Below are 15,598 nucleotides of genomic sequence, written 5' to 3'. Positions count from 1 at the left end.
GTATTTGGCTTCTCCTTTTGGAATGCATTGCTTTGAATTACTTTGCATTGGTTTGAATTACTTTGCATTGGTTTGAATTACTTTGCATTGGTCTGAATTACTTTGTCCAGAACTGGACACAAGATTATTCCAGGTTAAAAAAAAATTGAGTATTTCTCAAAGCGAACCCAGGAGTGCACTATCAAGTGTTGGTGGTCACCTCTAAAATTTCCTAGCTCTGTGCATTAGCTGAGAATCTGTGTTAGGGTTTTGCGCATGCGCGCCAAGGTGGAGGATGGCGGTGGAGGATGAGTGGTCTTACGCATGCGTAGAAGGCTTCCCTAAGCCACACTTCCGGGTTTTGCCCTTTCTTTGTTTTAACAAAACTACGTAGGTTCGTGTTCTACGCATGCGCGTCTAGCCTCCAGTAGGCGGGGAAGAGAGGGGTGGCTTTGCGCACGCGCAGAAACCTTCCCAAAACTCTAGGTTCGTGTAATACGCATGCGCGCCAAGCCTCCAACAGGCGGGGAAGGGAGGCAAGCTTTAGGCGCATGCGCAGAAAGCTTCCCTGAGCCACACTTCCGGGTTCGGCCTTGCTTGTGAAGGAGAGCCTTTTCTGCTCGTAGGCTGTGAGGAATTGTGGGAGTTGAAGTCCCAGAACACCTGGAGGGCCCAAGTTTGCCCAGGCCTGATCTAAACTGACCCTCAGCTTGACCCCCTTCCTCCCTTGCCCTTATTTTGCCCTTTCTTTCTTTCTCTTCTCTTTTCCCCTCAGGCATAGTATGTCACCTGAGAGTAGCCATGTTTGTTCCTTCTGAGTGTTCTCTCTCTCATATAGGTAGATAGGTAGATAGGTAGACTGATATGTAGGTAGGTAGACTGGCAGATACGTAGACAGATAGGTAGGTAGATAGATAGACTGATATGTAGACAGGTAGGTAGGTACACATGTAGGCAGATAGGTAGGTAGATATGTACGTAGATAGACATGTAGGTAGATAGATAGTCATGTAGGTAGATAGACTTGTAGGTAGATAGATTGATATGTAGGTAGATATGTAAGTAGATAGATACATATGTAGGTAGATAGACATGTAGGTAGATATGTAGGTAGGTAGATATGTAGATAGATAGATATGTAGGCAGATAGACACGTAGACATGGAGGTAGATAGATATAAATGTAGGTAGATATGTAGGTAGGTAGATGGACTTGTAGGTAGATAGACTGATATGTAGGTAGATAGACTGATATGTAGGTAGATAGACATGTAGGTAGATAGATAGACATGTAGGTAGACTTGTAGGTAGATAGACTGATATGTAGGTAGATAGACATGTAGGTAGATAGACTTGTAGGTAGATAGACTGATATGTAGGTAGATAGACATGTAGGTAGATAGACATGTAGGTAGGTAGATAGACTTGTAGATAGATAGACATGTAGGTAGATAGATAGACATGTAGGTAGATAGACTTGTAGGTAGATAGACTGATATGTAGGTAGATATGTAAGTAGATAGATACATATGTAGGTAGATAGACATGTAGGTAGATAGATGGACATGTAGGTAGATAGACATGTAGGTAGATAGATATTTAGGTAGGTAGATAGATATGTAGGTAGGTAGATATGTAGGTGGGTAGATAGATATGTAGGTAGGTAGATAGATATGTAGATAGATAGATATGTAGGTAGATAGACACGTAGGTAGATAGACATGTAGGTAGATAGACTGATATGTAGGCAGATAGGTAGATAGACATGTAGGTAGATAGATATGTAGGAAGATAGGCAGATAGGTAGATAGACAGACATGTAGGTAGATAGATATTTAGGAAGATAGGCAGATAGGTAGATAGATAGACTTGTAGGTAGATAGATATTTAGGAAGATAGATAGACATGTAGGTAGATAGATATTTAGGAAGATAGGCAGATAGGTAGATAGATAGACATGTAGGTAGATAGATATTTAGGAAGATAGGCAGATAGGTAGATAGATAGACATGTAGGTAGATAGATATTTAGGAAGATAGGCAGATAGGTAGATAGATAGACATGTAGGTAGATAGATATTTAGGAAGATAGGCAGATAGGTAGATAGATAGACATGTAGGTAGATAGATATTTAGGAAGATAGGCAGATAGGTAAGTAGATAGATAGACATGTAGGTAGATAGATATTTAGGAAGATAGGAAGATAGGTAGATAGACATGTAGGTAGATAGATATTTAGGAAGATAGGCAGATAGGTAGATAGACATGGTGGTAGATAGACTGATATGTAGGTAGGCTGATATGTAGACAGGTAGGTAGACATGTGGGCAGATTGAGAGGCAGAAATATAGATAGGTAGATAGATCGACATGTAGGTAAATAGGCTGATATGTAGATAGGCTGTAAGGTAGGTAGATAAACAGGTTGATCTATAGGTAGATATGTAAGTAGGTATGTAGGTAAATAGGCAGATATGTAGATAGACAGATGTAGATAGATAGACAGGTAGATATGTAAGTAGATATGTTTAAATTAGATTAGATTTAGATAGATTAGATTTAGATTAGATAGATTTAGATTAGATTAGATAGATTGTGTATGCATATAATGTTAATAATATTATAATGTAATACAACATAATAATAATACCCTATTATAATGGTATATTTATATTATATGTAATATCTTCTATATATATAAAAATGTAATGTTCGTTTTACTATGGAGTAAACCACTGAACCAAATTTGGACACAAAAGACATAGTCATCCAAAATAATAAATAAATAATAATAAACTTTCTTCTTATATCCTGCCCCACCTCTCCAAAGGGACTCAATTCATTCAAACTCGCTCCGGAACCACCATGTTTTCAATTGTCTTTCAATAAAAAAACCTAGAAAAATAGTCCAAATTTGCTTTGCGGATAATAATAATAATAATAATAATTTATTTTAATTTTAATTTATTACATTTATTACATTTTAATTTATTACCAGCCTCTCCTGATGACTCGAGACAGGGGATAACAAATTCAAGAATGGATGGAAATAAGGAAAGAAATAAAGTAACAAGTAAGTGTTTTGATTCTATCACAACTGTAGGTTGTTAGAAATTGTACTTTGTTTTGTTCTGTTTTAAGTTATGATGTATCTATTTTTATAATTATTTGTGTACCTTAAATGTGCTAAATGTATCAAATATGTTTGAAACTGTGACCTTTATTTCCTGTGCTGGTCTATGACAGAAATAAATGGTTTGATTGACTGAAGATACGATGTAGGTTTTTAATATGGTTATTTTTGTGATGTTGACTGGGCTCGGTCCCCATGTAAGCTGCTCCGAGTCCCCTTGGGGAGATGGAGGTGGGATACAAAATATTATTATTATTATTATTATTATTATTATTATTATTATTATTATTATTATTGTATGACACAGCAAACAAGATAGATATGATGGGTTTCGTATCACAAAATCACAAGTCGAACACTTCCCAAGTGTCTAGGACTGTGTGATGTATTATTATTATTATTATTATTATTATTATTATTATTATTATTATTATTATTATTGTATGACACAGCAAACAAGATATATATGATGGATTTCGTATCACAAAATCACAAGTCAAACACTTCCCAAGTGTCTAGGACTGTGTGATGTATTTTCGGATGATGCGCACAGATCCCAGTCGGGTGGCCTTTTGCAGTTGGCAGATCATGATTTTGTCAATGTCTATTGTTTCCAAATGCCGGCTGAGATCTTTTGGCACAGCACCCAGTGTGCCCATCACCACCGGGACCACCTGCACTGGTTTCTTTCAGAGTCTTTGCAGTTCAATCTTGAGGTCCCGATAGCGGCTGAGTTTTTCCTGTTGTTTTTCGTCAATGCAACTGTCACCTAGGATGGCAACATCAATGATCCAAACCTTTTTCTTTTCCACAACTGTGATGTCTGGTGTGTTGTGTTCCAGAACTTTGTCAGTCTGGATTCGGAAGTCCCACAGTATCTTTGCGTGCTCATTTTCCAATACTTTTGCAGGTTTGTGATCCCACCAGTTCTTTGCTGCTGGGAGGTGGTACTTGAGGCATAAGTTCCAATGAATCATTTGGGCCACATAGTTGTGCCTCTGTTTGTAGTCTGTCTGTGCGATTTTCTCACAGCAGCTGAGGATATGATCCATGGTTTCGTCAGCTTCCTTGCACAGTCTGAATTTTGGGTCATCGGCTGATATTTCGATCTTGGCCTGAATTGCCTTTGTCCTGATGGCTTGCTCCTGGGCTGCAAGGATCAGACCTTCTGTCTCCTTCTTCAGGGTCCCATTCGTGAGCCAGAGCCAGGTCTTCTCCTTGTCAGCTTTTCCTTCAATTTTATCAAGGAACTTTCCATGCAATGTTTTGTTGTGCCAACTCTCAGCTCTAGTTTGTAGTGCAGTTTTCTTGTACTGGTTTTTTGTCTGCTGTGCTTTGAGGAGTTTCTGATTTTTGACTTCTTCAGTTTGCTTGACATATTCTGCCAGGGCATGTTCTTCTTCTTTGACTGCTTGTTTGACTTGTAAGAGTCCTCTGCCCCCTGATCTTCTAGGCAGATATAGCCGGTCAACATCACTGCGAGGGTGCAGTGAATGATGAATGGTCATGAGTTTTCTTGTTTTTCTGTCCGTTATTGTTGTTGTTATTATTATTATTATTATTATTATTATTATTATTATTAAGTGACCCTAAACTTTGCTTAGTGAAATCTCTCTCTCTTTTTGGGGCTGGGCCACTTGGACACCCTGCCCTTTTGCTCCTCCCAAGCAGGAAAGGCAGAGATCCAAAGAGATCCGCCTTCTCAAGGGCGGGCAGAGGGATCCAGAGCCCTCCCCTGCCCTTCCTGCTCCGTCCGGCAAGAGGAAGAAGAGATCCACCCTCCTCCCCCGAAAAAAGAGATCCCAAGAAGTTGCTTTGGTCTGTCTGCGCCCTGGGTCATTATTCCCTTTTGTCTTTGCTTCCTTTTAGTCACCGAGGAAGAGACTTTGAACCGAGGATCGAGGCCCCTTGCTTGCTTCTTTTGGATCTGTCAGGAACCCATCAGGACAGGCGTTGGAAAAGTTGCGCAAAGAGGAAAGAAAAGTACAAATAAGTGGTTGGAGGACGTACGCCCAGGTAAGAAGCCCAACTTTGGAAGTTTAGGGGTTTGGTTGGAAGGGAAGGAAGGAGGAACATATAAGTTTTCTGGGCTGTCTGACCATGTTCCAGAAGCATCCTCTCCTGACATTTTGTCCACATCTATGGCACGCATCCTCCGAGGTTATGAGGTCTGTTGGAAACGAAGCAAGCAGGTTGATATATCTGTGGAATAATGCCCTTGTCTGTTGTCCTAATAATAATAATAATAATAATAATAATAATAATATATTGTGTATACATATAATATTGATAATATTATAATGTAATACAATATAACAACAGCAACAAAACAACAATAATAATAATACACTATTATAATTGTATATTATATATTACATGTAATATTACTAATAATACCTTTACCTATATTGGTATAGTACAATATGGCAATATATAATGCTTATACAATATATACATAAAATATTGATGATGATGATGATGATGATGATGATAATAATACAGTAATAACTTTATTTTTATACCCCGTAGGGACTCGGGGCGGCTAACATGGGGCCAAGCCCAGATAATCACAATAAAACAGGATAAAAAATGTAATACTACTAATAATACACTATAATAATATTAATTTTATATTATATATTACATGTAATACAGTAGAGTCTCGCTATATAAATATAATGATAATAATAATAATAATCATCATCATCTAATGTAAGTCGCTTTGAGTCTCCTTTGGGAGAGATAAAGTCGGATATTAATAATAATAATAATCATCATCATCATCATCATCTAATGTAAGTTGCTTTGAGTCTCCTTGGGGAGATATAAAGTCAGATATTAATAATAATAATAATAATAATAATAATAATAATAATAATAATTTGATGTAAACCACTTTGAGTTTCCTTTGAGAGAGACAAAGTGGAGTATAAAAAATAATGCCCATGCCTGTTTTAGCCCCATTGACCTTTCAGATGTGCCTCCAAATGACCCTGCTCAAGGATCCCTGATGGGAAAGGGCCTTTAAAGGCAAACATTCGCCACATTAGTCTTTCAGGTTTGCATCCACTGAGATAAAAGGCCTCTGAAGGCATAACTTTGTCACCATTTGCTATGTTTATACTATTTTACTTGTTTTTCATTGGTTTAATTATGCTGTATTTTATTGTATGTTGAAACTGGGCTTGTCCCCATGTGAGCCGCCCCGAGTCCCCTCCGGGGAGATGGGAGCGGGATATAAAAATAAAGTTATTATTATTATTATTATTTTGAAAATAAATTTTTATTGAGATTTCAAATAAAGTTTACAGCGAGCGTGTGAAAACAAAGAGGTTTTTGGGGGAAAAGGTGAGGGATGTAAATAGAAACAAAGAGAAAGGAGTAAGGGGAAAAAACACACCAAAAAAAAACCCCAAACAAAAACGATCCCCTAATAAAATGAGAAGAAGAACAGATATAAAAAAAACACACACAAAAACAATAGCCATATATATCTATATCTATATATCTATATCTATATATATACACACACACACACACACACATGTATAGATAACAAACCAAAAATACAAATAAAATAGATAGTAAAATTGACTTCCATCTCTTACACAGATACTTTACTTCTTCTTTACTTCTGATCTCTTTTTTCGATAGAGTTACGAGTTGGGTCGATACAGGGAATGCCGTGGATGTAGCATATCTAGATTTCAGTAAGGCCTTCGACAAAGTCCCCCACGACCTTCTGGCAAACAAACTAGTAAAATGTGGGCTAGACAAAACTACGGTTAGGTGGATCTGTAATTGGCTAAGCGAACGAACCCAAAGGGTGATTCTCACCAATGCGTCGTCTTCATCATGGAAAGAAGTGACAAGTGGAGTGCCACAAGCAGGGCTCCGTCCTGGGCCCGGTTCTGTTCAACATCTTTATTAACGACTTAGACGAAGGGTTAGAAGGCACGATCATCAAGTTTGCAGACGACACAAAACTGGGAGGGATAGCTAACACTCCAGAAGACAGGAGCAGAATTCAAAACGATCTTGACAGACTAGAGAGATGGGCCGAAACTAACAAAATGAAGTTCAACAGGGACAAATGCAAGATACTTCACTTCGGCAGAAAAAATGGAAATCAAAGATACAGAATGGGGGACGCCTGGCTTGACAGCAGTGTGTGCGAAAAAGATCTTGGAGTCCTCGTGGACAACAAGTTAAACATGAGCCTACAATGTGATGCGGCAGCTAAAAAAGCCAATGGGATTTTGGCCTGCATCAATAGGGGAATAACGTCTAGATCCAGGGAAGTCATGCTCCCCCTCTATTCTGCCTTGGTCAGACCACACCTGGAATACTGTGTCCAGTTTTGGGCACCGCAGATGAAGGGAGATGCTGACAAGCTGGAAAGCGTCCAGAGGAGGGCGACTAAAATGATTAAGGGTCTGGAGAACAAGCCCTATGAGGAGAGGCTTAAAGAGCTGGGCATGTTTAGCCTGCAGAAGAGAAGGCTGAGAGGAGACATGAGAGCCATGTACAAATATGTGAGGGGAAGTCATAGGGAAGAGGGAGCAAGCTTATTTTCTGCTGCCCTGCAGACTAGGACACAATGGGACAATGGCTTCAAACTACAGGAAAGGAGATTCCACCTGAACATCAGGAAGAACTTCCTCACTGTGAGAAGGGCTGTTCGGCAGTGGAACTCTCTCCCCCAGGCTGTGGTGGAGGCTCCTTCTTTGGAAGCTTTTAAGCAGAGGCTGGATGGCCATCTGTCGGGGGTGCTTTGAATGCGATTTCCTGCTTCTTAGCGGGGGGTTGGACTAGATGGCCCTTGAGGTCTCTTCCAACTCTACTATTCTATGATTCTATGATTCTATGATTCTTACATTTGATCTATTACCACTGAATATTCATTTAAATTAACATCGTCATTTGCTTTTCTCTTAGATAGTTTTTTTATCATATCCCAATTTGTTTGCCTTTTTGGTATGCCATTATTATTTTTTAGTAAATACATCAATTTGTCCATATTCATAATTTCCAACACCTTATTTAACCAGCAGCTTAGCTCGGGGGTTTCTTTATTTTTCCAATATTTGGCATATATCATTCTTGCCGCCGTGGTGAGATAGTATTTCCTCTTGGGGATGCTCAACATTGAAAAAGATAAAAATAAAGAAATTCTGTTTAAAAATAAAGTTATTATTATTATTATTATTGCAGGTCTGCCTCCCAATGACGCCGCATTGTGAGAAGGAAGACGTCCTGCCCAAGGTGATGTTGGCGACCTAGTTGTGGACATGAGATGAGGTTCCGGCCACGCCATGGAGCCCTTGAAGAACATGTTCCGGAAGGCGACGCCGCCGACGTGGGGCTCCAGCCTCCGGGGTGGCGGTCCTGTGGCCTACGCCAACCCGGTCTGGACGGCGCTTTTTGACTACGAAGCGGCCAGCAGCGACGAGCTGACCCTGCGGAAAGGCGACCTGGTGGAGGTGCTGTCGTGGGACGCGGCCATCTCGGGAGACGAGGGCTGGTGGGCCGGCAAGGTCAACAACCAAGTGGGCATCTTCCCGTCCAACTACGTCTCGCCCAAGACGGCGGGGGGCTACGTGGGGCCCGAAGGACCGCCCGAGGCTGACTTCCGTGACCTGAGACTGGAGGAAGTCATCGGGGTCGGGGGCTTCGGCAAGGTCTACCGGGGCACCTGGCGCGGGGAGCTGGTGGCGGTCAAGGCGGCCCGCCAGGACCCGGACGAGGACATCGGCACCACGGCCGAGCACGTGCGCCAAGAGGCGAGGCTCTTCACCATGCTGCAGCACCGCAACATCATCGCCCTCAAAGCCGTCTGCCTCCAGGAGCCAAACCTGTGCCTCGTGATGGAGTACGCGGCCGGGGGGCCACTCAACCGGATGCTGGCCGGCCGTAGGATCCCGCCACACATCCTCATCAACTGGGCCGTCCAGGTTGCGCAGGGGATGCAGTACCTCCATTGCGGGGCCATCGTGCCCGTCATCCACCGCGACCTCAAGTCCAACAATAGTGAGTGATCTTCTGGCATGAAAAGGTCTCAATATGTAGGTAGACATTTAGATAGTTATGTAGTTAAATAGATAGATAGATAGATAGATAGATAGATAGATAGATGGATGGATGGATGGATGGATGGATAGATAGTAGAGGTGTGCAATTCTTTCGTTAGTCCTCGTAAGTCGTATCAAATTTGTTAAATTTATACTTACGGTATGATATCCGACGCATGGGCCAAAAACCTAAGGATCGAGACTTACCCAGTAGTTTTACTGGATGGCCATCTGTTGGGGTTGCTTTGATTGTGTCTTTCTGGACCAGATGGCCCTTCCAACTCTAGGATCCTACACTCGCCATTTAATGCAGTTCGAAGCTAGCTACATAAATTGTTATTATTATTATTATTATTATACCCCGCTTTATCTTTCCCAAAGTTGACTCAAAGCGTCTTACATTACATTATTATTATTATTATTATTATTATACCCCGCTTTATCTTTCCCAAAGTTGACTCAAAGCGTCTTACATTACATTATTATTATTATCATTATTATTATTATACCCCGCTTTATCTTTCCCAAAGTTGACTCAAAGCGTCTTACATTACATTATTATTATTATTATTATTATTATTATTATTATTATTATTATTATTATTATACCCTCCTTTATCTCTCCCGAAGGAGGCTTAAAGTGGCTCATGTTAAATTATTATTATTATTATAATCGTTATATTTATTTATACCCTGCTTTATCTCTCCCGAAGGAGACTCAAAGCAGCTTACATTAAAGTATGACCGTACCGTTTAAAATATGCATAACAGTATTAAACATAACAGTATTAAAAATTCATAGTAAAAAAACATTAAAACACATTCATAACTTAAAATGCTGCCAAAAGCTAACCCTAAAGTGCTCTGTGGCTTGTTATCATCACCATCCAGGCCTCAATGGTTTTCCTATGTCATCACCTGCACAACAAAAACACTCTCGTCAATACGAGTTTGAAACTACATTAAATTACACTATGTAACAAAATTTGCGGGGGGAAATCCTGTTCCTGGCTTGAAAGTGTTATTCCTGTTTAATTGTGCGGTTATTATACCCCACTTTATCTTTCCCAAAGTAGACTCAAAATGGTTCTATTAAATTATTATTATAATAATATTTATACCCTCCTTTATCTCTCCCGAAGGAGGCTCAAAGCAGCTTACGTTAGATTATTGTTATTATTATTATTATTTATATCCCACTTTATCTCTCCCGAAGGAGGCTCAAAGCGGTTTACGTTAGATGATGATGATGATGATGATGATGATGATTATATTTATTTATATCCCACTTTATCTCTCCCGAAGGAGGCTCAAAGCGGCTTACGTTAGATTATTGTTATCATCATTATTATTATTATTATTATTATTATTATTATTATTATTATTATATCCCACTTTATCTCTCCCAAAGGAGGCTCAAAGCGGCTTATGTTAGATTATTATTATTATTATTATTATTATAGTTATTTATATCCCACTTTATCTCTCCCAAAGGAGGCTCAAAGCGGCTTATGTTAGATTATTATTATTATTATTATTATTATTATTATTATTATTACATCTATTTATACCCTCCTATATCTCTCCCAAAGGAGGCTCAAAGCGGCTTATGTTAGATTATTATTATTATTATTATTATTATTATTATTATTATTATATCTATTTATACCCTCCTTTATCTCTCCCAAAGGAGGCTCAAAGCAGCTTACGCTAGATTATTATTATTATTATTATTATTATTATTATTATTATTATTATATCTATTTATAATAATAGGCTCAGAGTGGCTTATGTTAGATTATTATTGTTATTATTATATCTATTTATACCCTCCTTTATCTCTCCCAAAGGAGGCTCAAAGCAGCTTATGTTAGATTATTATTATTATTATATGTATTTATATCCCACTTTATCTCTCTCAAAGGAGGCTCAAAGCGGCTTACATTAGATTATTATTATTATTATTATTATTATTATTATTATTATATTTATTTATATCCCACTTTATCTCTCCCAAAGGAGGCTCAAAGCGGCTTACGTTAAATTATTATTATTATAATATTTATATCCCACTTTATCTCTCCCAAAGGAGGCTCAAAGCGGCTTACATTAGATGATAATGGTGATGATGATGATTATTATTATTGAATTAGTTGAGACCCTTATGAGATAGTCATTGAAAAGCTAGAGCAAAATGTGCTATGTCAGGATGTCCCTCCTGCAGAAACAAAGTTTTGGAAGTTTAATAAACTTTCCCCATGTCTTTATGAATTAGGAATTGACATTTATAACCTAGGAACAAAAATCCAGTTTGTTTGCAAATATTTAGACGGGCCATATAGGGCAATTTGTGAGCCATTGTATTCTCTCCATCCATGGCTTTCAAATGGCTACAGGAAGGAAGTGACCAGAGCCGGCCTCCTTTTCCTGCTGCGGTTTCCCAGTAACAACATTGTCTTTTTCCCTTTGCTCCGTCAACACAACTCTTTATTTGTCTGTAGCCATTTAAATGCCTTAGTAGCCATAGTTATTGACTGGAAGCTGGCAAGGGGGAGATACAGAGCCGAGAACCCATAAAAGTTTAGGTAAAATGGCCGTTTGGAAAATATCTTGAGATAAACTCAGATCTTGATAAGAGAGTACGGTTCTCCCGAGATAACAATGCGGAATAAAAATAGAGGCTGGACAGGATAAGAGCAGCAGACTCAGAACAAAGGAAACAAAAGGAAATGGAGATATAGGACCTGAAACAAGGCTTTCTTTTCATTTTGAACTACCTTGACTCTAGGATTGTACGAGGCTGCATGGCCATCTGTTGGGAGGGCTTTGATTGTGTCCTGCGTGGCAGAGCATTGGACTGGATGACCCTTGGGGTCTCTTCCAAATCTAGGATCCTATGAGACTGCTTGGCCATCTGTCGGGAGGGCTTTGATTGTGTCCTGCGTGGCAAAGCGTTGGACTGGATGACCCTTGGGGTCTCTTCCAAATCTAGGATCCTATGAGACTGCGTGGCCATCTGTCGGGAGGGCTTTGATTGCGTGGCAGAGCATTGGACTGGATGACCCTTGGGGTCTCTTCCAAATCTAGGATCGTATGAGACTGCATGGCCATCTATCGGGAGGGCTTTGATTGTGTCTTGAGTGGCAGAGCATTGGCCTGGGTGATCCTTGGGGTCTCTTCCAAATCTAGGATCCTATGAGACTGCATGGCCATCTGTCGGGAGGGCTTTGATTGTGTCCTGCGTGGCAGAGCATTGGCCTGAATGACCCTTGGGGTCTCTTCCAACTCTAGGATCTTATGAGGCTGGATGGCCATCTGTCGGGAGGGCTTTGATTGTGTCTTGAATGGCAGAGCATTGGACTGGATATTGATGCCTTTTTGCTTCCTACAAAAAGAAGATGTCAGGGGACATTATTTATTATTATTATTATTATTATTATTATTATTATTATTATTATTATTATTATTATTATTATTGTTATAGGACTGGCAGAAACCAGTGCAGGTGGTCCCGGTGGTGATCGGCACATTGGGTGCCGTGCCAAAAGATCTCAGCCGGCATTTGGAAACAATAGACATTGACAAAATCACAATCTGCCAACTGCAAAAGGCCACCCTACTGGGATCTGCACGCATCATCCGAAAATACACAGTTCTAGACACTTGGGAAGTGTTCGACTTGTGATTTTGTGATACTAAATCCAGCATATCTATCTTGTTTGCTGTGTCATAATAAAATAATAATAATAATAATAATAATAATATAACAACAACAACTAAACAACAACAATAACAACTTGGGAAGTGTTTGATATGTGATTTTGTGATACGAAATCCAGCATATATATCTCGTTTGCTGTGTCATACTCTGTCTTTGTGTCAATAATAATAATAATAATGATAATAATAATAACAACAACAACCACTTGAACGCTCCATAACTATAACCTTCCTTCAATGTTTGGGCTGGATTACAACTCTCAGAATGTAAATGTCAAAAGTTGTTGGGCCCTGACTCAAAGAGCCTGTGGGTTTCTCTGAGCTTCGTACTGGGAAGGCGGCGGGCGGTTAAGACACAAGACCCAGCATGTCCCGTTTGTGCAACCCGGAGCGTGACCTCCGTCACCTGGCCGGGAGGATGTGACGCTGCTTTGCGTCTCTGTTTCCTCTTGCGGGGCTTTTCCCTCTTTCTCAAAAAACAAGTCATGCCGGATGAACCGTTCTTGGATAGAGTTGCAAGCTTGGTAGATGGAGGAAATGCTGCAGAAGTCGCCTATCTCGACGATATTCTTGTAAACAATACCAGTGTTAGATGGTTTTGTAGTTGGTTGAGTGACCCATAGTCCAACTCTATGATGATGATGATAATGATGATGATTATTATTTTATTATGACACAGCAAACAAGATAGATATGCTGGATTTCATATCACAAAATCACAAGTCGAACACTTCCCAAGTGTCTAGGACTGTATAATAATAAGTATTATTATATATTATAAGTATTATAAGTATTGGAAAATGAGCACGCAAAGATACTGTGGGACTTCCGAATCCAGATTGACAAAGTTCTGGAACACAACACACCAGACATCACAGTTGTAGAAAAGAAAAAGGTTTGGATCATTGATGTCGCCATCCCAGGTGACAGTCGCATTGACGAAAAACAACAGGAAAAACTCAGCCGCTCTCAGGACCTCAAGACTGAACTCCAAAGACTCTGGCAGAAACCAGTGCAGGTGGTCCCGGTGGTGATGGGCACACTGGGTGCCGTGCCAAAAGATGTCAGCCGGCATTTGGAAACAATAGACATTGACAAAATCACGATCTGCCAACTGCAAAAGGCCACCCGACTGGGATCTGCACACATCATCTGAAAATACATCACACAGTCCTAGACAGTTGGGAAGTGTTCGACTTGTGATTTTGTGATACAAAATCCAGCATATCTATCTTGTTTGCTGTGTCATAATAAAATAATAATAATAATAGTGGATGTATATCTATTAGCAATATTAGAATATATTATTATTATTATTATTATTATTATTATTATTATTATTATATTTATTTATAGCCCAGTTTATCTCTCCCAAAAGAGACTCAAACCGGCTGTGTATCTATTACTAATACTAGAATTTGTTGTTGTTGTTGTTGTTGTTGTTGTTGTTATATTTTCTTATACTCCGCTTAATCTCTCCCAAAAGAAACACAAAGTGGCTGTGTATCAATCAGTAATACAAGAATTTATTATTATTATTAATATTAATACAGTAGAGTCTCACTTATCCAACATAAATGGGCCAACAGAACGTTGGATAAGTGAATATGTTGGATAATAAGGAGGGATGAAGGAAAAGCCTATTACACATCAAATTAGGTTATGGTTTTACAAATTAAGCACCAAAACATCATGTTATACAACAAATTTGACAGAAAAACTAATTCAATACGTAGTAATGCTATGTAGTAATTACTGTATTTACGAATTAACACCAAAATATTATGATGTATTGAAAACATTGACTACAAAAATGTGTTGGATAATCCAGAACGTTGGATAAGTGAGACTCTACTGTACTAGAATTTGTTGTTGTTGTTGTTATTATTATATTTTCTTATGCTCCACTTAATCTCTCCCAAAGGAAACTCAAAGTGGCTGTGTATCGATCAGTAATATTAGAATTTATTATTATTGTTAATATTAATATAAACAAACATACTATATTGTTATTATTGTGAGCTGCTTTTGGCCTCTATCACAAAGGTAAAAACTAACAATAAATATATTGCTATTAACATATTACATTTATAAATTATTATTATTGACACAACAACTGTTGTGAAATCACAAGTCGAAAAGTCCCGGCTTTTCGGTTGTGCAACCGTAGCCCTGGGAAACCTCAGGTACGTACAACATCAGGCTTAGGTGGAGTCTCTGGATGGATGGCCATCTGTCGGGAGGGATCGAATGGAATCAGACTGGAATGAGGAATCAGTCTTTTTCTTGCTCAGATGGAGCAGGGGAAAGAAATCCTATAATTTGAACGGTCGGAGTAAGGATAGGCCTGCAAACAACCCACAATTTACTGCCGTCTTGTTGTATCCAAAATAAGATAGTTGCCCGAAGCAACCGCCTCACTCTGTTTGAGCCAGGAAATCACGAGGGCCCTTGAAATTGTAGGCTTGAGTATGTTGCAAAGATCTCCCTTGCCTCTTGTTATATATATATTTAAACTTAATTTTAATACTTTTTGCAATGTGCAGCTTCAATCCAGCCGGTTACAAATAAGCATTTGATATGAGAATAAAAAAACAAGACAACTAATACAAAAATATCCCTCTAATTCTCCCTCCTTATTTTGGGATTTTAGAGAAAGGCTGTGATGTTATTCCATGGGCTTTTCTTCATCCCTGG

General features: G+C 39.1%; 1 protein-coding gene across 2 annotated transcripts in view; it reads left to right on the top strand.

The window, feature by feature from the left end:
* Positions 1-1,399: 1,399 nt before the first annotated feature.
* map3k11 (mitogen-activated protein kinase kinase kinase 11) overlaps positions 1,400-15,598 on the top strand; it is a 41,547-nt gene continuing 27,348 nt past the window's right edge. The window contains exons 1-6 of one of the 2 annotated variants that reach the window (XM_062964816.1): positions 1,400-1,529; positions 1,606-1,801; positions 1,874-2,097; positions 2,138-3,050; positions 4,980-5,126; positions 8,325-9,140. In XM_062964816.1, the coding sequence (XP_062820886.1) occupies positions 8,426-9,140 (715 nt within the window). In that variant the 5' untranslated portion in view covers positions 1,400-1,529; positions 1,606-1,801; positions 1,874-2,097; ... (1 more) ...; positions 4,980-5,126; positions 8,325-8,425. Of the gene's footprint in view, positions 1,530-1,605; positions 1,802-1,873; positions 2,098-2,137; positions 3,051-4,876; positions 5,127-8,324; positions 9,141-15,598 lie in introns of those variants that run through there. The other variant, XM_062964817.1, reaches the window with a different exon arrangement.

The sequence above is a fragment of the Anolis carolinensis genome, unplaced genomic scaffold (genome assembly GCF_035594765.1).
Source record: "Anolis carolinensis isolate JA03-04 unplaced genomic scaffold, rAnoCar3.1.pri scaffold_14, whole genome shotgun sequence".
Classification (NCBI taxonomy): Eukaryota; Metazoa; Chordata; class Lepidosauria; order Squamata; family Dactyloidae; genus Anolis; species Anolis carolinensis.
The sequence above is the reverse complement of the archived record's forward strand: the minus strand, read 5'-3'. Positions and strand labels throughout refer to the sequence as shown.